The sequence below is a fragment of the Bombus pyrosoma genome, linkage group LG18 (genome assembly GCF_014825855.1).
Source record: "Bombus pyrosoma isolate SC7728 linkage group LG18, ASM1482585v1, whole genome shotgun sequence".
NCBI lineage: Eukaryota > Metazoa > Arthropoda > Insecta > Hymenoptera > Apidae > Bombus > Bombus pyrosoma.
The window spans coordinates 429,502-452,931 of record NC_057787.1 but is presented as its reverse complement, the minus strand read 5'-3'; the positions used below and the strand labels follow the sequence as shown (position 1 = coordinate 452,931).

The 23,430-nt window shown below is 40.1% G+C and overlaps 4 protein-coding genes across 12 annotated transcripts in view; 1 reads left to right on the top strand and 3 right to left on the bottom strand.

Annotated features, from left to right (window-relative positions):
* LOC122577268 (cardioacceleratory peptide receptor) overlaps positions 1-12,348 on the bottom strand; it is a 42,192-nt gene extending 29,844 nt beyond the window's left edge. For 2 of the 7 annotated variants that reach the window (XM_043748478.1, XM_043748483.1), the window contains exons 1-2: positions 10,764-12,348; positions 6,658-7,111 (exon numbers count right to left, since the gene is read on the bottom strand). In XM_043748478.1, coding sequence (XP_043604413.1) covers positions 6,658-6,819 — 162 coding nt within the window. In that variant the 5' untranslated portion in view covers positions 6,820-7,111; positions 10,764-12,348. Of the gene's footprint in view, positions 1-6,657; positions 7,277-7,588; positions 7,760-10,763 lie in introns of all 7 variants that reach the window. The other 5 variants (XM_043748479.1, XM_043748482.1, XM_043748480.1 and 2 more) reach the window with 5 other exon arrangements.
* Positions 12,349-12,503: 155 nt separating this feature from the next.
* LOC122577269 (arylalkylamine N-acetyltransferase-like 2) lies at positions 12,504-14,566 on the bottom strand. The gene is made up of 4 exons (XM_043748485.1): positions 14,190-14,566; positions 13,280-13,461; positions 13,018-13,178; positions 12,504-12,860 (listed from the first exon to the last, which is right to left on the bottom strand). The coding sequence occupies exons 1-4, from the start codon at positions 14,401-14,403 to the stop codon at positions 12,659-12,661; spliced, it is 759 nt and encodes a 252-aa protein (XP_043604420.1). The 5' UTR covers positions 14,404-14,566; the 3' UTR covers positions 12,504-12,658.
* A 402-nt stretch (positions 14,567-14,968) lies between these two features.
* Positions 14,969-17,446, bottom strand: LOC122577265 (guanine nucleotide-binding protein-like 3 homolog). The gene is made up of 7 exons (XM_043748465.1): positions 17,289-17,446; positions 17,038-17,142; positions 16,598-16,965; positions 15,799-16,538; positions 15,512-15,734; positions 15,230-15,401; positions 14,969-15,150 (listed from the first exon to the last, which is right to left on the bottom strand). Exons 1-7 carry the CDS (start codon positions 17,305-17,307, stop codon positions 15,056-15,058), a joined length of 1,722 nt encoding a protein of 573 aa, XP_043604400.1. The 5' UTR covers positions 17,308-17,446; the 3' UTR covers positions 14,969-15,055.
* A 140-nt stretch (positions 17,447-17,586) lies between these two features.
* LOC122577262 overlaps positions 17,587-23,430 on the top strand; it is a 34,228-nt gene continuing 28,384 nt past the window's right edge. Inside the window, exons 1-3 of one of the 3 annotated variants that reach the window (XM_043748449.1) lie at positions 17,587-19,279; positions 20,198-20,343; positions 20,464-22,671. In XM_043748449.1, coding sequence (XP_043604384.1) covers positions 20,965-22,671 — 1,707 coding nt within the window. In that variant the 5' untranslated portion in view covers positions 17,587-19,279; positions 20,198-20,343; positions 20,464-20,964. Of the gene's footprint in view, positions 19,280-20,197; positions 20,344-20,463; positions 22,672-23,430 lie in introns of those variants that run through there. The other 2 variants (XM_043748448.1, XM_043748450.1) reach the window with 2 other exon arrangements.

Genomic DNA, 23,430 nt, shown 5'->3' with positions numbered 1-23,430 from the left:
ACAATTTCACGTAACAATTTAGCCTGGAATCTGTTAAACGCTCCAAGTTTCCATAAAAGTATACCAGTTCGTTACTGATTCATTAACGTAGAATATTCGGTGTAATCGATTCCTCTATATATTTTTGTACGTAAAAGCACACAACTCCTATTCAGCTTCATTGCGAGATTTTTACAACAACGTGAATCACTGTCAAAGCATCGACATCTTCCTATGTTGCTATTATCTAAAAACACGAACAATATTTGTTGAACGCAAACGTAGGATGTTTACTGAAAATGTTGGTACGTTGTTGATGGTCGAACAATGCAACTAGGGAAACAATGTATTTACCACGTTCTGTTGGAGTTGCATTTAATTAAGAAAGTTCCCGTCCTAATATGTACATCATCGTGCCCGTATAACTTTCATGACTCGTAAATGTTTACCTAGTAATTTTATCGTCGATCGAACGGTATGTCGCCTGGTTCGACTTTACGGCCAGACTCGGCCACCAAGTTTCCATTCTTATCGATGTCTTAAAATGTACATACGATACATAAAGACGTACGAAGATACGTAAAGATTCGTAATACGTCGAGTATACTCGTCGAGCGTTTGCTAGACGAGAGGAATATCTGTTTAGGAACCAATTTATCATCCATTTGGCAAAGTTCATGAAAATACGAATTTTTTCGGTTGGCAACCAACTCTGTCTCTTCTGTATATAAATTTTCTCGTCGAATTACTTCTTCGTCTGTCTTCGTCGGATGCTGAAGTACAAACTAATTGCGAATGAAACGTCGAGTCGAGTTAAAGCATCGACTAGATTCCACAGTGATAACTTTTTCGATACTTTTTAGAGTATAAATCGTGCACTTAACCGCGGAAGAGTCAGCGCTTCGGAGAATCGTGTCGTTGGTAAAACCGAAGCGTTGAAGCCTCCGGTCGGACGATTGATTTCACAGTCAGCGAAATAAATTGGCGGCCGGATCGTAAAAAATGGAAGAGGAAAAAGTTTTGTTTCGCGGCCAATATCACAGCTACGATTTATAATTTGCGAGAACAGAAATTTCGAATCATCAGTTTTGTAAGTCCCTTCCAGGTACGCGGCATATCGCTTTTCTTACAAATTTACTTGCTATGATTTTCAGCACTGTGTAGCGATATAATTCGGTCATAATCGTGCGCAAGGGCTGTTCATCTTGCACAATATTTTAGGAAAGGAACAGTATTTTACGAAAGACTCGTTGTTTTGTGCGTAATCAACTGGCAAAAATTGGGGGCTACGGTAATTGCGTCCGTACTCAGAACAAGCTTTAAATTCCAGTTAATGGTGAGAGGCGGAAAGAGACCAAACCGAGCAGGTAGCTTCAATAGCGAAATAACACGATTCTATTATTTCCAGTTGTAAACACTTTTTACATAAACGACTCACGCAAAAGTATAGAAAAAGAAAAAAAGATATTTCGATTATTTGGTATTTCGAAGAAGATAATAAATCGTTCGAAATATCGTTCTACATACATACGATACGTATAATGGAATTTCATTTAGTTGAATTTGATGGAGGGCAAACAGTTTATAAACTACCTGCTGTTAACAGTTTATAACTATACAGGGTGGCGCAGTAATCGTGTTACTACCGTGCAGGGGATGATTCTACTGGAAGAAACGTGAAAAAAAATTCGTGCAATATTTCTTCATCCGGAGCTTCGTTTTCGAGGCAATCGACTTTGAGGATCTGACAAGTATACTTTAACTTGGCTAATTTCGACATGAACAGGAGTAAACAATCGACACGGGGTTAAGCTACGTTTGAAAATAAGTAAAAGACGTAGAATAAAATTCTTTTAGAAGAAGCTTTGTGCTTTTAGAGAAAAATAAACTTGAAAACGTATCGTGCGCGTATACCAGACCAGTTCGTAATTAAACATATTTAAACTTTATCTTCTTGAAAGGGGAACCTTAAACGAAGAAATTTTATTTCGTATTTTTTGTTTACTTTCGCATGTATAATAACCGCCTGTTAACTTGCACGCTCATATCTCGTCGGTATTTAACCAAGCTAAAGTATACGTCATGAATTTGCGAACTCAATTTTTTCAAAAACCGTATGAAAACATTTTATTCTATATTTTCGACTTGCGTATACGTTCTGTATATAATTGGTGTTCATATAATTTGGAATTCACTAAATTACATTTTCATAATAGGAGGTCGTAGTATTCAAATTGGTAAATTTATTCGGCAAAGACCCAGCTAATTAAACGTTTATCAAACATTACCATTCCAATAAATGGACTTGAGGTAAATGGAATTTTGACGTGGTCTCCGAACTGTTTGTATATCTCATTCACAAAGATAGTATTTGAATAAAAACCGCCGGTCAACAACTGTCGACTTAACAAACCAACTTATATTAACGAGAATGGAACACGACGTTTTTCAACGTCGAACGATTCAAGGATTTAACTTTGCGTTTCTACGATTCTACGTCCGTTCGTTGTCTAGCGCTATTCGCGTAATTCCGTCTTTTCCGCTTCCTCCTTTACCGAAGAGTCATTTTTCAACGGCCGTTTTCCTAGCGACGAGATTAGCCATCCTCGATTTGATAACGCGTCAGATAGCGTCTTCATTTTCATTACAACTCATACGCATATACAAAAGACGAGGATACGACAAACAGGAAACAATAGGAAGATGTTTCGCTAAAAACGACAGATGGATCAAGAATTTTCCACGTCTTTCGCGGAATCGTGTTGCGAGCTTAATTTTATCGCCCGTCCGTTTCCAGCATCACGTCAATGACCCCCTTCCTCCCTCGTTCCTTCTCCCACCTTCTTTGATTCTTTCGTCCTCTCTTTTACCGCGAACGCGCATTCCTAGTAAAAATAAGCGAGTTCCCATGTGGCGGGGTTTCTGCAATCAACGGCCAGTCGGTGGTGCGAAACGAGGCAACTCGTCGCGATGCTTTTACAAAACGGTCGCGCGACTCGGATCGGTTAGCCCTGGACGTTCGCGGAAATGAGGCAAGGAGCGGATAGGTGTCGGGACGAGATTGCAAACAGGCAGGAAATCACCGCGCGGACACCGAATACCGACGCTTTTAAATTGATCGACGCGCCCCAAGGGACTAACGATCCAGACACACGCGCCACGTCCCTCTTCTCCGTCGAAACAGCCGATAAGGTTTCGTTCGCAAACGAGGAATTTGTCGGATACGAGTTCTGTTTTCTTCGACTCTTCCGAAAAAGATAAACGGTTAGATTTTTCCCCTTCTTTTTCCAGAATCGTGCAAATGTAAAAAGCTTTAGACGAGACTGATATCGAGTGTATGTACTTTGCTGTGACGATTTCGCTTTGCTGCTTCCTCAAACGTATCCTTTTTGTCGTTTAGAGCGACGGAAGTTTGACAAACGAAACTCGTTTCGAGGATCAAACGGACCAACCAAGTACTCGGCAAAAAGTAACATCGTGATAAAAACGCTGCACGTTTCTGGTTGACCCTTCTTTCGAAAATTTTCGTCCGCTGGCAGCCAACGTGTTTAAAAAGATCTGTCGGGTAACGATAGATCAATCTATTTAATTTCGCTCGCGTTGATCCGTGGAACGTACTCCCACGCTGCGTCACATGTCTGCTGTAACATCTTGTAGCGATTTACGACAGCCAATAAAAATCGTCCGGGTTGGTCGTTTCATCGTATGTCCTTACGCGTAGAACGAAAAATCATTAGATCGTTTGAGCGGCGTTCGTTCAGGAAGTAAATGGCGCGCGTGTGATTCTTTGGGCGGGCGTGAGACACGTGTCAAGGAAACGAGCAGAACGAGAACAGGTGACAAGAGGTCGGGGGCATGTTACGAATTGACATAGAGATCGGACAGGCGCCCGTTTTAATTCGATCGTCGATGTTTCGTCGTGTTTTGGCTAGCCGGCTGACAACCCTCTTACGTGCCGTACGGTGCTCCATGAAATTTAATATGCGTCGATTCTCTTTCGAAATTTAGCCGGGAATAGAGCCTAGAGAAATACGACTTCCGAATAGTGGAATCGCAATTATCAGCGGACAGCAGCATTTTGTCGGTTCGTAAATTTCGACCCGACAAGAATTTCATTCAAGAAATTATTGTAATAGTTGCCAAAAATACCGTGAAAATGTTTCTAGTCGGAATTGTAATTGGAAATACGCGCGTTCGGCTTTTACGTAACGAATATATCGTACGCTTATATTTGTACAGTTGCAAATTTGCAGCTCGCGGCACGGAGATATATCGCCTCTTTATCCTCAGCGACGAAAGATCTTCAGAGGAAGATTTATGTCGTCAGAGATCGCGATGAAACGAAAGAAACACCACGGGATGAAAGAAAAACACGTATTCCACGTTATCACAGTTTTCCATTATGCTGCTGTGAGGAGCATCATAAATACGCGTCTTGCACGGTTGTCCTCTAAACTTGCCTTTGTCGTGGCAACTCTTAAACTCGATGACGGAATAATAAACGAAAGAACCTTGGTATGATATGACAACGTTTCGATACGATCTTTTTGCGAGTAGACAATGGCTCCGTTTCACTTCGGTCCTGAATAAAAATCGTTTTAGTCGATTTGCGAGATAAAGAGTATCGGCAACGTTTATCAAAGTGAACGGACGTAAGCGGCAATTAAATCTCGCAGGCGTAATGGCCATTTGTCGATGACAGCAGACTTGTTGAAAATGCGAATGTATAATATGCAAAGGAATAATATGTAATAAATAATTTTTTTTTTTTCTTTTTTTTTAGTATTTAAAAGTTCAATATTTAAAAGTTGAAACGACCAACCAGATCGATGTTTCGACATTGCAGCGAAAAGTTACTTTTGTTCTCGATGTTAGTATTTTTCTTTTTCTTTGCGTTAACCACGATGCAAGGGAAACTTTATACATGCACACGCGTATATGAAATAGCTTTTCCCGCGTTAGAGTATATGTAGTTCTTAGTTAGCAACCGTGACCGAGCTGCTTTCCATTCTTTTAACATTTATCTTCGCCTCCAAATTTACTCGCGTGTAATTGCGTCCGCTCCGCTAATTGACGGGCAAAGGTAGAAATCGACTACCTTCGTTTCAAATGACCCGGTTACAGTGGGAAGTACATTACGTCACTTCATCATCTGAGAAATTGCCGATCGTTGCGTCCACGTGTCCCTCGAGACACGTAAATGCACTGTTACGAAAACGTAAATACTCTCACTATTCATTGCCCCGATACCATTTATATTTTCACGGATTCTCGGATAAACAGCGATTAGGTCCTAATCGAATCCAAGTGGAAAGCAAAACTGGACTAACTTCAATTCTCAATAAATGATTGAGTAACTTAGTAAAACGTGTAAAATAGATTGGTTTCGTTTGAAAAAAAAAAAAAAAAAAAAAGAAATGATTTTATACGATTAATATGATTTACTAGGATAAATTAATGTTAATGCTATTAACGAATAAATTTATTACGGCTTTTTCAGTCCACTTTCTCCCGCAGTGTTCCATTTGTTTTTTAAGCCATATTCGACATTATCGTATAAATAACTTTTACTTTTGTCCAGCGCAAAAACAACGTTTTTAAATTCCAGATGCTGAATACTTTTGCTTTTATTCGTTCGAAATTTAACCGCGAACGACCATCGTTCATTCACTGACAACGACACCGCCGATGGATTTGCATTCGAATGAAAATTCAGATCCAGACGAAAGAAATTCATATTCCACGATAAACACGTGGAATTTCAAAGGTTTCCGCTTTACGATCGAACGACGGCAACGACTCTTCCAAGTATTTTGAATCATCTATTGAAATATCATGGATGAAAAAGTTATGTATACGAGACGATCGAAGAGACATGGAAAGCGAGACGATAAATCTAATATGCTGTTCGCTACATCTTTGCTACGGTTTTTATGAAATTACCATGTTTCCAAAGAACCTCCCTACCATCCAAGTTCGCGTGGCAAGTGACATTTAAGTGGAACCTCTCTCTTATTCGCCGTCTCATTTACCTTTCTCCATTTTGTAATTTCATAATCGCTGTTTCATTAATTTAATCGTAACACAGAAATATACATACGTAGTATCAAAGATCTTGTTCAGACGAATTAATTTGTACTAAGAAACAAGAAGATTGAAATCTAATTACATTACATTTCTGCTCGATTAACTGATTTCCAGCTAATTAATGAGTACTTATCTACCACATGTTACGACGATCTGATACACCTGCTACTTAAACAATCAGGGAAGCTCTGTGTTTGTAATCGGTTCGAGGGACAACAATGGAACGTTGGTCATAGTTGTACGATGGGCCAAGTAAATGTTCGTATCAAAGTTAAATCGCAGTCCATGCAGATCTATTCGGTTTAGTTAGCCGATGGAAAGCTAAAGCTTTTAACGCGTTTCGAACACAGCTTAGTGTTTGTTTGCCACTGGATCGTTCACAGCTTCGACTAATTATATCTGTACTGTTATAGGTAAGTAACAATGCCTGGAATCAGGCCGAGAACAGAGAAGTAGCGTTTAAAATCGATGCTCCTCCATCAAGAGCTCTGCTTACGACCTCTTAGTCGATTGGCCGTCTCTGCGTTTTAAAGCGTTTCTCTTCAACAGAAGAATATATTTATAGGGGCAGCCGTGTTTTCTTTAGCTCACCTCGTAGAAGTAGAATGAGTCGATCTCGTTCGTCGCGTTGACATCGAGTGGAGTGACGTTGAAGAATTCCGGCAGGTCCCCCGTACGATTCCTCTGAATTGGCCTGTCTATCTCGAACGTTTTATTACGATCGGCCCGTTCTGCCGTTTCTTCCTCGGACATGTCGTTCGCGAACGCTTTGCGATCGTGCTGTTCCTCTTCACCGCGATTTTATTCGCGATTCAAGTTTTTACTCGATGAAACCGCAACGAAAAATTCATGGCTTCCAGCCGATCTCTGGCTAAGCGTCCGATGACTTCATCTCGTTGCCCCTTCGCCGTTGCGCGACCGATGTCCCTCTTTGGTTTTTTACCTCCGAACACGATTTCTATCTCGTCCACTGGATTTTCAATTACGATACAACGTGATTCTCGCGCATTATTCTTCTTCCACCGTCGTCGCCCGCTCGATATATCTGCACGAACAACGGAAGAAGCATTCGAAGGGATTCTGCTTGGGGTAACTTGTTCGTTTTCGATACTTTGTTTGTCCGTTCGAAACGAAGCGACACTGTTTTCCGGCTCGATTAAGCAGGAAAATACTCGATTCAATGGCATCGGTTGTGATCGCAAAAGTTCGTCTGCACGAACCGCAAAAAAACAAGATAAGTACGGACAGCAATGTAATCGTATCGATCGCTTTCTTGTTTCAGCAACTTTCGAGGCGATCGTAAAAAGGTCTCTCGGCAAGAAGAGAAATGAGATACGTACGTAGAGAAGGGCAACTCGGTAAATGATAATACACGCTTTATAAACCTAGTCTACTGTTATGACAATACGCGACAATACGGAACAAGCGTATCGTTGAAATTCGTCTCGATGAGAATTCGATGCAAATGATAAAATACCATTCTACTCGTCTAAAGCCGTACAAATTAGAAGCATTAGAATACCTTTGCGTTTACTATAGAGAGGCACTGGAATGAGAATTCCGAGGAAATGAAAGGGACGATCAACTCTGCCGATCGATTCTTTTCCTAATGACATATCGTATCAGTCGAACGATCAAACGTTCGCATTGAATCTCTGCCGTTCGGGGCTCTGTTAATTGATATTGCTGCTGTCTGAAACGAAGATAGGGAACTTGGAACACGGTTGGATCGTGGATAAAATACGTGATGTATTACTGCGATGATGCCGAGATCGTAAATCATTGTGAAGGGTCGCAACGCGACCGGTTGCAAATGTGAACCTTAAAAATCAGAATGTGCGGAAGAAGAAGCTGCCCCGCTAGAAGTAACGTTTTCTTCTTACGTGGCAGCCTTTCGTTATGCCAGTTACGTCCCGAGTGACCTTTCTGCGAGCTTTGAGAAGCGGCCGATAGAAGAAAGGGTCGTGAGTGGTCGTGGAATCGGACGAAGACGCGATGGAACTGGAGGATGCTCTTTAGAGGCCGACGAATGGGAAGATCTGAACAACCATGTTCCATTTGAATGTACTCGAGCGTAGGAATCCCGCTTTTTGGGCTACTGCGATTTCACGGTCACTTTTATTGAAATTCATTGCCAGCTTATCCGTAAAAGAATCAGCCTCGCAGGAAGCAAGGTTTGTTATAAAAGAGCATCTTTGATATTCTGCTGGAGGACTATATCTGTATATACGTTGATGGGAAGAGGCTAATAAAGAAGAACCAGGGTATTGTAATGTTTTAATTAATTCCGAAGCATGGAATTTTCGATCTTTCTTTTCACTAACAGGATACAATGTAGTAACGCCATATCGAATACCACGTGTAGGTTGATATAATTCCACATTGAATCGCGAGGTCAAAGGCAGCGTTCTCGATGTTTACGGATATAGATATAATTTGATGACAGATTTGACAAAGGAACGCCATATCCTCGGAGTGATCACGCGAAAGTAGATTAACACGCGCTCTCGATGATATCTAGGAGACAATGTTTTATTCTAAACGCAGTCTACTTAAGTCTGTCTATGCCAAAACTAGACTAAACATTGCAAAATTAGCGTTCTCTTTGTCGCATTATCAGAGTAGTTCACACTCTGTTTGCTATTGTGCAGCTGACGTGAAAGAGTAAATTCAATTAGCGAAAATATAAAATTCGAACCTGGTTAGTCTCGACATTTCATCCAATTAAATAATGTGTCTATTTGCTTCTGCGTGTGGGCAATATTGGTTACAAACTTTTGAAGTATTCGTTGTTGGTCTCCCTTTACATGCCCATTGACATTTTACTCGAAGCTACAGAGCGAATAGCAAAATTATTAAATGTTAAAATGAAACCAAACCAAAAAGTAAAATAATCATCTTTGAAATTAATTTTTCTTTTTTTCTTTACGAATGTAATATGTTATATTCTATTGCGAAACTTTTTACTTCTACTAATTACGATGATATTTATGAACGCAAACATTTGACGAATGATATCCTTGACAGCTATATCTCTCCCATGAATATGAACATTTTCCCGAAATACGAGTGTTCAAGGACGAACAGCAGTGTCTTCTAATAGGAAGTGGCGAAGATTACAGACTAAACTTTCGACGACTTTGATCTTCGAAGTATAATCAATTTTCCAATAGAAATAATCTCACAATTGCAAAGATCGTTATCATACTACATAGGCAATCTCATAAGCAAACAAGAAAAACAAACAGTAGGTATCGTAGGAAAACTAATTGAAAAAAGTCCGATTGCACGATTCGTAATTACGGATGTGAACGAAACAACGGAAAAAAAGATACGACTTTGTGGCGAGTTTATTAAAAAATTTCATTTATTCTTCTTCATTTACGTCATCGAACCGCGTGTCCGAAAATGTGGCAATGGAGGAAACAAATGAAATCGAGCGATAAATTCGATGGAAATAAAATATTTCAACGACGTCTTTATTTTTCAGTCTTATTTTAGCATTTTTCTTCCTTCCTTTTCGTAATTACGGATCCAGACACGAATGACATTTCGTTTCACCGAATCCGTTATTATCTGCAAGGTATCGGTGTCCGATCCGTCACATTCGCTCATTATCGAATTCACCCTCATACGTCATTGCTATTCTGCAGTAGCTTCTTATGAATCCCGCACTCTGGACTCCCGATATGCGAATAAATTTTTAAAAATTTCCAAAACGAACCCAGAATAAATTTGATGCTTTTACAGAGTCACAATGTTCTTAGTTCCGTCTTTTCTTTTCTTTTCTTTCTTTTTTTAACGCTAGAAAACGGCGAAATAATCAGCGAGTCCCGTGTGAAAAATGCGATAAAAGTTCTATTTGCGGCAAAAGCATTTATTTGTCCTCAAATGCTGAAATGAAATAGCCTGACTGGTAAATGGCTGATTCTTATTTAATTAATCGATACTCTTCTTTGTCCTCGAATTATTTTCCTTTTCTTTAAGCAACTTAAAAAACATTCACGCTTGAGTATCCTACATGCACAGTATCATACTTGCAAGCAACGACGGCGTGTTGGCAATCCATTCGGCAACAGGTTACGTTCTTTTACTTTTGTGCTCGTCAATCGGGTCTGTCGCGAAAGAAATATTCTGGACGTTACCTCTCAGCGGTATATTACACATCATTCGGAACACACGGTTGCCTCTCGTTGAAGTCTAAACGTGCGAAAGATCCTCGTTGAGAAAATTGATTCGCGTCGACGCTATTCCCAAGATTTCAGTCGTGGAATACTTTGATCGAAAATAGAACTCGTAACTTTGTATTTCTGAATGAAAGTCAGCCACCAATTATTCCAGCTGCGAATTTCATCAAATTTGGACTAAACTCCGATTCAAACATACGACTCAAATCGTGCTGAGTATCTATCTGATCATCGCGATGAAGAAACTACCCCCGCCTTGGCATTTGTATCAGCTTCATGGAAGATTCGCAGAAGAAAGATAATGCGCGTCGAATCGCATGGATGTGATTGACTTTTCGATCTCAACGGATACAAGAGACTCGTACTTATTATTCGAAAAAACGAAAGGAGAGGCATTTTCAACGCTACCACTATGATCGTTCCGTACGGACGATTTCGTACAATCTCTATCTCTGAGAAAAAAGAAAGAAGCAAGACGGCAAAACAGTGGTTTGCAGTGGTTTTTTTCACCTTCGACGAAAATCCTTATGTCGATCTTTTAAATGTGATTCATTTTTGATTATCCTTCCGGTTACGTTGTTTCGCGGATTGCCGTTTCGTTTCGATCGGCGACTGTGTAAAGATCGCGGGGAAAAAGATAGAGCTTTAACGAAGTAGATTGAGAAGGAGGAAGCGGAAGAGGATCGAGAGAAGAACTGCCAGGGTTACGGAAACAGGGTGAGAACGAACGAGAACGCACTTGCTCGTACGACGCGCCGAACGCGACTGAGGCGGCCGACAAATTCGCGGCGACTCTACGCTCCAACTTCCATCTTCGTAGACGACGCTGTACGCGTGTAGGAGTTTGCGGGCAACGTACGCATGCGCGACGAAATCCTGTCGGGACGTAGACCACCCAACTACTGTCGCGCGTAATCCCAAAAAGTCTCTTGAAATTTGTATTCACGTGGCACAACAGAGAACGTGTAGGTAAAGAAGTAATTGCCAATCAACGAATTTAATTTTTACAATTCTCATCCATCTCATCCAGCAATGGTTAGAGAAATTGGATGTTACAGAATTACAATTTTTCACAAATTTGAAAACAGTTTCCAAAGTTTTAGGTACGATTTACGATACAAACAGATGCTCTTTTTCTTTCTTTCTCTCCCTTTCTCTTTCTCTTGGTCCGCGATATGACAATTCATCGAAAGTTTACAGTTGCACGGGAGGAATCCATAAATATCCCAACAGATGTTCCGATCTTTGTTCAATTGCATATAGTCGGAACACGCGTGGCTCTTGAAACATTGTACGACGATCCGGCTCTGTTCCTTTCAATTTCTGTCTCAAAGAGAATTTATCGGTAACACGTACAAAACGTTCGTACTCGAGGCGCAACGATCAACCGTGGCTCGATGGGACCTGACATTCGCAGTATCAGGGAACCAATGTTCTCCAGTCCCACGCTACAAACATCCATTTGTCAAGATTATCGACTTCGCGTTGTGCATTACCTACAGGATCGGGAAGAGGAAAGGGCGTAGGTTGAGGAGGAAGCGCGTCTCGATGGATGCGCACAGAGTGGAGTAAGTAGAGAGAACGGTGGATGGACGAGGTTGGAAAATGACTATTTGCTGGCCGTTAATTATCGCGATAGATATCGATTGAGCGTTGAACGACAATCCCGTTAATGAACATGTATCGAATTAGGTAGGTACCCGTGGCCCCTATATCCGAAACACGAGACTGCGTCGCTCAAATTTCGTAACGCGTATTTCGAATGCATTCGAATGTCGCTGCTTATCAGAACAGGCGGAAGTGCGTTCACCCGCATATCGGTGTGCAACGATGATAAAACAGTTAGCCATGGGTGCGCATAGCTTAACTATTGAAATTCGGTACGTGTCGTATCTGACAAAGGCAAAGTACTTTGAACGAACGACAAAGGATTTTTTTTAAATGCCGCTTGCCTCGTCAACGCGTTTTTCATTAACTTTGATAAGTCGCGTGCGAATCTCTTTCCTTCTGCTTTCTTTCCTTTTCTTTTCACTATTTACAAACTTCCTGCAAATTTGCGATTTCAGCAACAAAGTAGAAAATTGTATTCGTTTTCACTCTATTACTTGACACGTATCAAACGGCGGAATAAGGCTTTCCGCCGACGCAAATTGAGATCGTTTGTCCTATTGTCAGGTAATTTACTTGTCTTGTCCCCCTTGCTATGCCCGGAAGTGGACAGTGTTGCTTCGTTACTCATATCTCGCAGTATGTTGGGATAGTATCTTTATTGTTTGCCTTACGGATTACAAGGGATTCCATATCTTTCATTTATTTTTGTCACTATTCCTATCTTAATACTTACTAATTAGTATCAAACTACTAGATATCATATTTTTAATTCAATTTGTAATATGTCGTTTATGTTAAAGCAGCCTCCTGCCCATCACTTTCAAGGATTTCGATTCGATTCCTGGAAATATTAAATTTCCCTTCTTATCCACAAATTCGTCGTAATTTCTTTCGACCAGGGTTTCAAAGCCGCATCGTTCGGCCAATTTCTGTGAAATCGGTGAGGTGAATGCCGTGACTGTCACCGGAATGTCGTATTCGCGACCTACTTCCACCCTAAACAAAAATTATTTATTTAGATGTTACAAACGAGATAAAACTAAACTAAAAAGTAACGTATAGAAAACGAATTACATACATCAAAAGCACTGAGTAATACAGAACAAAAGGAAGATATTGGAAAACGTCAAGGGGAATAGTTGAACTTTTGTACCTGGCATTAAGAAGATGAGCACCTAGAGAGGCTCCTCGATACTTTGGATTTACGGAAAGGCCAAAGGCGTTCATATATTTATCCACGCCATATTTTTCAAACACGTTTGCTTCTTTGCTCAATCTCATCACAACATCCATCACAGCATTCCCCTTCTTTGACTAGAAATTATTTGACATTTACGTTCAATACTCCGTCAAAGAAGTATGCAAATATTAACGTTAGTCATTCTTATTGATCGCAGGAAATGAGTCACAATTACCTTAATTTTGTCAACGTCGAACTTCTCATCCTTGACAGATAACGTAAGTATATTAACTCCTGCGATTATAGGTTTGTCACCATCTGGATTCTCTGCAAACGCTACGATGGACAAACCACATTTTATAAATTCGTTCCAAAGACATCGAAATGTTTCCACGTATTCAGGATCGCTTATCCCGTCTATAGAAACAGAGGAATTAAAATGTTTTCTGCTCTCTGCACATCTCGAAAATCTTATTCCTCCTTCCATATAAATATTATTCGACATAGATGTACATATGATAAACTGTAATCGAATGTTTTATACGCTTGAAATATAAAAGAATGGAAACCAACTATAAAAGAAACACCGTTGAATTGACAGAGAATTAAAAGAAACGTCGCATCGGGACGATTTTCAAACGGATGATAAAACAAGGAGCTGAAACGTGACAAAACAGAGAAAAAGAAGAGCAACAAAGGAGAAAAGGTTTTATGGTGTTTACTTGTATTAAGGAACGTGTATGTAAATTTCACACCAACGAACTGATCTGTGTATTTCACACTGTATTCGATCTGTGTTTTTAAGTTTCTATAAATGAATGATATGAAAAGTACTTAAAAATTTGTAATATTCATGTTCTACGTAATCTGTCGCCTTATGCAAAATTGTACGACATTCTCAAGATACCTTGTCGAATGCATAATTAAATAAAAATGTTAGTATTGTGTGGCTTTTTTTGCTTCGTCACATAAATGAATGGTGATGTTGCATGAGAATATTTTTTCAGTCATATTATTATCTGTAATATGTTTCCATCGTGTTATCATAATATTTTTCACCTTTGATGTAAATTCATCTCAATGACATTTCGCCACAACATTGACCTTAAAATTAGATAACGTATAGAAAAATAAAACAAACTTACTTATACATTTACACATGGGCTCGTCGGCAATGAAATACTTGCACATGTGTTCTACTACCTCTTCGTACCTGTCTTCCGGTACCTCTTGAATGGTGAATCTTATAGGTACGTCCGCGTTCTTTTTTTTAATCTCGACAATTTTCCACACTTTCGGTGGGCCAGGCGGCTTTATCGGAAATGTAACTGACGGCTCGCATCCCTCGTTCTTACTCATTGTATTCGTTTTACAAAAACTATATTGCACGAAGAAAAATTATAACATATAGCCGGTTACGCGATGAAAATGCGTGGAAAAATAACAATTAAAAATCACTTTCCATGTGTTACTGTTGCCTTGTTGAAGTCTACTAACTGAATGACCGATGAGTTGCGATGTAATGCGGTAGTTGTGTTATCATGTGTATACACTGATTATCGTTCCACTGCCAACTTTGCTCTTTCTCGATTGCATCCTCTTATGACAAGGCAAATGATACAAGTGATAATTTTTTCCAATAGCCTTTTATATAGCGTAATCAAATATTGCTACGTGATAAGTTAAAATAAATAATTTAAGTAAAACATTGGATGTACTTTATGATAAATCAGGACAGATAATATATAAGTAATCGAGAATAAAATATAAAATGCAATTTTTTTGCACATTTATCACAAAATCACAAAAATGCAACACGAAATCAGCAGAGTTAAAAAGTGAGAGTAATGAAAATAATAAATAGAAGAAAGTAAAGAGATTACCGTCTTAATGTTTCGTCAATAATTGATCTTTCGTCGATAAATATTTCTACAAAAACAATACTTTTTATTGTTACACATCGCTTATTATTTACATTTTACATACAAATTTATAATAAACATGTTTACGTTCACTTTTCTACAAAATCTGTATTAAAGTCATAATCATCGGATGTTGAAATGCTGAATCCTCCCAATTGATCCGCCAATTTAACAGCTGCTTTTTCTATAAAATTCAGATAACGATATAGATTAATTTTTAATTTTAAACAAGATAATGTCTGAAGAAGCAAACGCGTTCTTACCTCTCCTGACTCGGTCTTTCTTCTCTTTCTTAAATTGTAGTTTATTAAGTTTATTCAATTTCTGATTGCCCTCGATTTCAAAAATCGGATCTGTTTTCTTTTTCCTCGGTTCATTTACCTGCTTTTCCGATTTCTCCATTTTTTTCTTCAGTTTTTTTTGTATCTTAATTTGCTACAAAAATTATTATCTTATTATTATTATTATTTAATAACTTAAACGGCAAGAAAATCACAGTAAAAAAAAAGCTTTCTACATATATAAATGTATGAAATCTGATTTACCGCTTGTTTTTGTAAGTCAACCTCCATAGCAGATATGACTGGACCAGAACTTGCAATTAATACTGGATCAATAGTTTGTTTATTTGCAGTTTCTTCTTCGAAATTATCGATCATCATCTTTTCTTCCGCAGCAAAACGTTCGATATCGAATTCTTTACTCATTTGGCTTACAATTTCTGCAGACAGGTGACAATTCGGCTCTTCAGGTGGAACGGTATAATACCTATTGAAATAACGTAAATTGTTATATGTCCGATAGACCATGTAATGTAACATTTCATAAATACCTTATTTTTCCAGAGTTCCAGTCGTCCAAAACACTGCGCGCTGCCGCTACCATATCAGGTATACCGCCTTTCCTAAATTTTCCCATCCTGGTAGCTTTTAAAGCAAAGAATTCATCAGGCGTTGAAAATTCAGGTATGTTATACATTTCCATTATTTGTGGCTTGGAAACTCTTTTCAAAATAGCAGTTGCTGGTGTGTACGGATCTTTTAAGGATTGAATTTTGACTGCATTTTTTAAAGCCACTGAAGATTCATCGGAGTTTTCTCCGGAATTAGCAAAAACTATCCCCGGAGAGTCTAACAATTTTATTTTGGAATCTAATTGTATCACTTGCATCGCTTTTGTTACTCCTGGAGTACTTCCCACATTGCACGCTCTACTACGTTTTAGGGAATTAATAACGCTAGATTTACCAACATTTGGAAGCCCGACAATTCCAACTGTAATACTAGTTTTAATATTTTCAACATTTCTGCAATAATTTGCAAGCAGTGACAACAGTAACTCAGCACCAAAGCAGGTACCGCTTTGTATCATGCTTTCAGTTTTTCTCCCCAATTTTCTTCTACCCAATCTTTTAGCTTGGTCTTGAGTGGAAGCTTTAAATGCCACAGCTGGTAAACTCCCGCGCAAATACTTTAACCATTGATCTAAATTTTCTCTGGGTACTAAATCTGCCTTATTTAGAACAATAACCAATCTTTTATTTTCTTTTGCAGACAGTACAGCTTCTTCAACCTATAACGTAAACCAGTTACTTGATACCATATTGATGCTCATAACATATATCAGCATACCTGTTTACATCTCGTTCCCAAAGGATCCCTAGCATCAACAACTTCAAGAATAACATCAGCTGCATTCAGAACTTTCCTGAATTCTTTGTAATAAGCTTTTAATGAATTTTCCTCTTTAACTAAAGCATCTTTTATTTTTTCATGCACAGCATCTACTTCCATATCTTGATGTTCCATTTGTTTATTCTTTGCAGCTGAGACTAATCCTTGAAGATCCGTTTTGGCAAGATCTTCCCGCTTTTTTTGACGTGCAGCTTCACGTTGCTTTTGTTTTTCTTCTTCATGTTGCTTTTTCATAAGCTCTACTTCTTTAAGAATATCTTCCTTAAAAGGGCATTGATTTGGGACTTCAATTACTTTTGGTTTTCCTACAAAATCAAAAGAAACGATCAATATATTTTACAACTACTGTTAAAATGTAAATAGTTGCAAATATTTACGTTTAGGATGCTTTTTTGCTTCTTTTCGTAACTTTCGATTGTGCTCCCGAACTTTTTTCTCGATTTTATACCTTTTTCGAGCTGGCATACGCTTACTTTGTTTCTCTGCAATAAATATGATATTAAATAAACGTAAAAAGATAATCAACTACGGAAGAAGTGTTGTATTTCTTAAAACAAATAAGGTAAACATAACCTCCTACATATGTAATAAGTAAATTGTACCAAAACAGTCTTATTATTAAACTCACTCAAACAGAATTTTGCCATTCTCGTAGCTTATAATACTAATTGTTGATAGTTACATACAATAACAAAATAAATGCGTTATTAAATGAACAAAATACACTTGGAGATGTCACGTGCACGTAACTATACACGCTAAAGTTAGGTTAAGAATCAGTCTGGGAAACATAAGAATTAAGAATATGCAGCTCATATCGAATTCAGTGCATGCCATATGAATATAATTGTTTCTGTTTAATTCGTTTTTCGAAAATCACAAATTGCGTATGTGTTTCCTTTTGAATTATCATTCTTTCATAAATCACAAATCATGTTTTAATGTTCTTAATTTATTAAAAGTTTATGGGAAATTCGTAGCTCGTGAGAAGAGTTTATATTGGATTGTTGGACAAGTACACATCGTAGAAGTAAATTTGAGATTTAAAATGAAAATTAATAAGGCAAAATTCGATCGTTTTAAACTCCATAAATTATGAATTAAATCAAAATTGCTGCGTCGCCGAGAGTAATAGAATGGTATGTAGAAATTTAAGTAGCTGTATGAGAAACTGAAAATTGTTGAAAGACAGTGAAAGGTACACTTGTATGCATATGAGAATTCTCACACTTTCATTCCGCCTCGCAAAAACTGGTTGTTTAGTATTATAGAGATGAGATCGTGGTAGTAAGGTCGGAATGGAAATTCTCATAAATTATTTCGTGCCGTGAAATCGTTGTTTCGTAGATTTTCATTGAACAAGTGATACAATTTCTCTATTCTTATTCATGCAGCGTTACTTTCATAATATTAGTACTATTCCTACACGAAATCAAATCAAAAGTTATTCATACGGTGCTTTATTAAAAAACACGTTCCTTTTTTTTTTTTTTTTTTTTAGATGATGTAATGAAATATAGAGAAAAGATCTTTTCTTTTTAAACTTATAAGCTCGTCTAACGTTAGTCACATACCATATATTGTTTGCTAAAGAAAGGGAACAAGGAAACATTGGTATCTTCATAAGATCTTTGCCTGTATTACGATGAATCTTTCCTGCTTAATATTCTGTTCACAAGTTCGCGTGTTTTGTTCGAATTTAAGTGTTCCTAAGAAGCAAGAAAAAATTCCGCGTTTAGAATGCGCACATTCGAAAGACGTGCCCGTCTTTACATTCAATTCATTAGGAGGGAAGATGGTGGGGATAAGCGGGGACGTCGGGTATTGCCGATAGACGGCGTATGGCGGAGCAGTTCATTTCTGTAATGGCCGCTGTCTGGCGTTGTCGGTGAATCGGTCTCTTTTGTAGTCTCGCAAACGAAATATCGCATAGCATCGTTGTTTTAGGAAAATTCAGTGCGCGGCAATCCACGTGACGAGAGGTGCGGTGTTCGCTGGTGCATAGTGTGTACAGTGATGTATATGTTGTGACCTCAGAACAGACGATCTGTCGAGAAAATTCAAATCGGATGTGCACTGGTGTCCCACTGTTTACTCGGCTCACCGACCGTTCACGATTCTAGATCGAGAAAATATCGCACTAGTAATAAGAAGATCGTGATCGCACGATATGCAATCGAGTATCGTGGGCTTGCGTCGCGTCATTTCGGAGTCGCAAGGTTCCATTGAGCGAAGGTTCATCCTCGGACAGTAAACAAAAGTGACAGCGTGCAGATGCCGTTCGGTCATGCCTCCCGTCTCGTCTGTATTTGTCGATAGTATTTGACGTCCTGTTCTTCGCGAGCCCGAATTCTCTCACGTAGTTCAAGGTCTTCTAAAATCAACCTAACACCACGCTGCCAACAGGCCCAGCGAATTTCACGCCGCTTTCGAGATCGAACGTGTATCCCGAGCGTGTTCGTCACTGACAGTAACACTGACCGCGCTTTTCTCAGTTATCGCTCGCGTTGTTGTGTCTTTTTCAAGGACTTGCCCCATAATTTCTGACTCGAAAAAATTAACATCTTCGTAAGACTTAAAGCAAGAGAAACAGCGGACGCATCGTTTTCACTCCCGCAGGTATGTTGCTCCGATTACTGTCTCTCCATGCATTCGGAACACGGTGCATCGAGCTTTCTACAGTGTCTTTGTATTTTTTCTTTCGATCTAACGCAAGGGTCGTTGAATTATAGTACGGACTCTATGTATCCTCGAGAAGAAGCTTCGTGATATTCCGTAATCAAGTATCGGGGACGTTTACGCGATCCAATTATACGTATATTTTATTGCCATGTATACGCTATATCGATAACGTGAAAAGTTAACTTTTGCCTGCGAAAATAATCGCTTTTACGAGTCGCTTTATCGAACAAAAGTTTTCACCGACCGATATTTAAGCGATAATATTGCGTTTCTAGAACTAGAACAAGACACTGGACGTTCGTCAGAAAGCACCTTTTGTCCTGTAAAAACGCATCAGGCCGCAGCGCCGTGTTATATACCAATTAAATATAGCTGGCCTCTGGTAATTGCACCGTGTACTTTTTATCATAAATTGCATTTCTCGCGTGTGAAAACGGTCATCTGCCGCAACTGGTGGAAGAAGAAGTAGCGCTGCTTTGTAAATCAAATCGCCGTGTGCACCATGTAATGTATCACCGCGTATGCTCAGCCAACCTGCACACAGGTATCCGCATTATTTAACAAATCTGTTCGCATTCCCGGGCACGAGAACTTGGCGCATCCACTGCGAGCCACGTTGTACGAGTACCGCCAAATATTTCTACTATTTCGCACATTATTTATTCCTTCAATAAGACATTCTCGTTTATCGTTGAGGTAGAATTGCGATAAAAGTTACTTACTAATAGCAAGCGTAATTTCCATACACGACATATTCTTGAAAACATCGCCTCTATATCGGTCGTATACGGAAGCGAGTGTATATATACATATATATATATATATATTATATACATTATATCTATGTGTATATAGGTTTCCAGCGAGTTTGAGCTAGGTCAGTGCGGTGAATCATTGCAGAGGGATGAATCTGATTAACCGCTCTTCATTATTACGCCTTTCAATATATATTTATTATAATAAGGTTTTTGCAATTGAAACAGTTCGAGCGTGTACGATCGGTAAGTACATAATCGTTTCACTGACATTTTGTTGCGATTGAAAGCTGCATCGATATCGTTCACTATTAACTGAACTTACAACGGGAAATAAATTATCGAATAAAATTGTTTCAATTGCAGAAACGAAAAGAGGTTAGCGTATTGACTAGTCTTTTGGGATGCAGATTTCTTCCAGAATAGCCAAAATCTCCTCCCCACGTTTCGAGGACGCTCGAAGAGGAGAGAGATGTGCCAAGTTTCGCCGCTGCGGATATTCCATGTGGTTCTCGAGTTCATCGACGTTGACTGGTTGCCGCACTGCGTCCCCTGCTAGGATCATGTCCTAGTCCACTGTGATTCCTCGATGCGCGTGATCCCACTGCCAAAAGAGAGAGACGAGCGTAGCATACCGAAGTTTAAATCTGATCCTGACATGTCGGGCTACCGCTTCAAGGACGTAGCTCGTTGTCGCCTCGAGAGTCTTCCCGATCGAGAATCGACGACCTCGTTCGTTTGAACGGCGAATCAAGAGACGTTGTCACGTCCACCGACAAGACTGATAATCTGTGTAATGCAGCGCGCAAAGGCGACGACCTTCCGTCCCGATTCAAGCTGCTCAATCTTTTCACAATAACGGCGAAAATGTTCGGCAAGGTGCCACCGTCGAACACACCCGGACCGCCTTCGAACGATGGAACGTTGGTCAAGCCGTGCGCCAGACCCAGTGGAACCGCGTGTTTGCCGTGTTTCTCGGTCGACGAGACGCCAGCCACGCTCACCGAGGAAAAGTCGAAACCTTGGAGGCCGAAAGACCACTGTATGCCCGTAGTCTCCGAGGCACCCTCTACGGGAATAGAGGACAAGCAGAAGCTCTGGAGATCGAAGGAAAACGGTAACTCCTCCGTCATCTTCGATCCACCTTGTATCACCGATGACAACTCGAAACCGAAGAGAGCGAAGGAAGGATCGTGCTCCCTGAACGAGTATCCGACTCTCACGGACGACAAGACGAAATCGTGGAGATCTAAGGAGAGTTGCAACGTTAGCGCGGTACCCGATGTAGCTACCTTAATCGAGGACAAATCGAAAGTAAGAAGATGTAAGGAAACGTGTACGTCCTCCGAGTGTCTGGACGATAAAAAGCTTCGAAGGTCAACGAAGGAGTCCAGCGGCTCGTTGACGGTGGAGCCAGTTTCCATTGATGATAAATCTAACGTATGGAGAATCTCGAAAGACTCGAATAATACGGGAGGCGTCGATCAATATGGTAGCTCGCAAACTCCTAGCTCCACGACTAATTTTTCCCAAACGTCGATCTCGTTCGCCGAGGTGAACAGACCTAGCAGGACCGAGTCGACTGGCTGCTCGGTCGCGAAGAACTCCTGCTCCAAATACTCGGCCAAGGAGATTTCTGGCCACGGAAGAAGTCACACGGTGGCGAAGGCGACGAGCGTCGCGTCGAACTTGGCCGCTCACAAGTGCACGTCCAACTCTAATTGCACGAGCTACGGGAAATCTTCGAGTTGCGCGTCGGCCAGTGCCACGAAATCGCAGAGGGTGTTTGGTTCCGCTAGTCTGAGCAGTTTGAACGTCGACTCCGGCTCGAGAGACTCGTCGAAGTTGGCAAAAAAGCACGTCGGTTCGAACCGCGATTTTCTCGCTGGTAAAGAGCAACATTTACCCGGAGGAAAGTCTATTTCCAGAGAGACGCAGAGGAGTGTCACGCAGGCTGCACCATCGGCGGCAAGCAAACAATCTACCGCGAAGCCTTCGGATGCAGGACAACATACGGTGTCGAACGGGAAGGGTCGACCCGTCTCGGAGTCTAACAGCGAGCTAGGTGACTCACCGATGGACTTCACGGCGATTTCTGTGATTCAGTCGACCGATGAATCTTGCCAGAAGTCGTCTGCGAAATCGTACGCTGCCAACAATGATATGATGGAGTTGGTGGTTTCGGCAACTTCGTCGTCGGGCACTTACGAGCAACGAAATTGCAGAGGGGACTTTACCACGTCCACACCGTCGAAGGACTGGATGAAGTCCAACGGCGACGCGTTGCAAAGTTGCATTTCCTGTTTGCCGCAAGATCTTCCAACGGAGCTGCAGTCTTCGCCCCGTAGTTACAGGGAACGAGAAAAGTGCCGTGATCCATGGCGACCCACCGAAATGGAAAGCAATATCTGCAACCTGAATGTGTGTCCTAGTGATACGTATCAGGATACCGGCTCGAAAAGGAGGACAGGTGCTTCCTGTCAGGCGTTGAGGCATGCGGTTGCCTCGTTGAACCGATTGGATGACTTTTATATGGAGAAGATCGGTGCCGGATTCTTTTCCGAAGTGTTCAAGGTAGGACCATGTTTCACGTATCGCTTTATCAATATAACGACATTGGATTATTCACAAGCATAACAAACTAGTATCACAGATTGCGTCTAAACTATAAATTACAGTTTACAACAAACAACTCGACAAAAGTCAACTTTAGCAAATGGAGAAAAGTAACAGGATCGTGATGAGTCGTTCGACGTCGTGTTTTTGATGCGCGTACGTGTTTCATAATAGAGCCATTATCGCGAATATTTTTCTCGGAACGATATTCTCGGCTCGTTTCTCGCCGTGGAATGTACAATTAGAATACGAATAATAATTAGGCATAGTAATTAGGAAAGTTTTCTCTTCGATATAACACTGTTTTGCCACTTTTTTCCTACATTTCATTTTCTTTTTCCTTACCTTTTAAATACATTATGTATTATCACGCACTTTAGTCGCTCGCTTCGCAATACAGAGCAGCGGCGTTATCTTGGCAATTGTTAGTAGACTAACATCAGCGAAGATTAGATACGAATGCGTGCAATAATTCCAAGGCGTTCTCTCTAAATTAATTCCATCCGTAACCATGCGGTTACTCGTTTTTTAACGAGCAGTCAAACGTTTTTCCCTCGAACATCTTCACGCATACAATTCCTCGATTTCATTTGTAAACAATTGCACGATTTTTGGTCCAGTGACTGCACCTTTGCAAATTAATTAGCATTCGCTCGAAACGATCAAATGAATTCATGCAGTTGGCAAGTAATTGCTCACCTACTTGAGCTTTTTTCC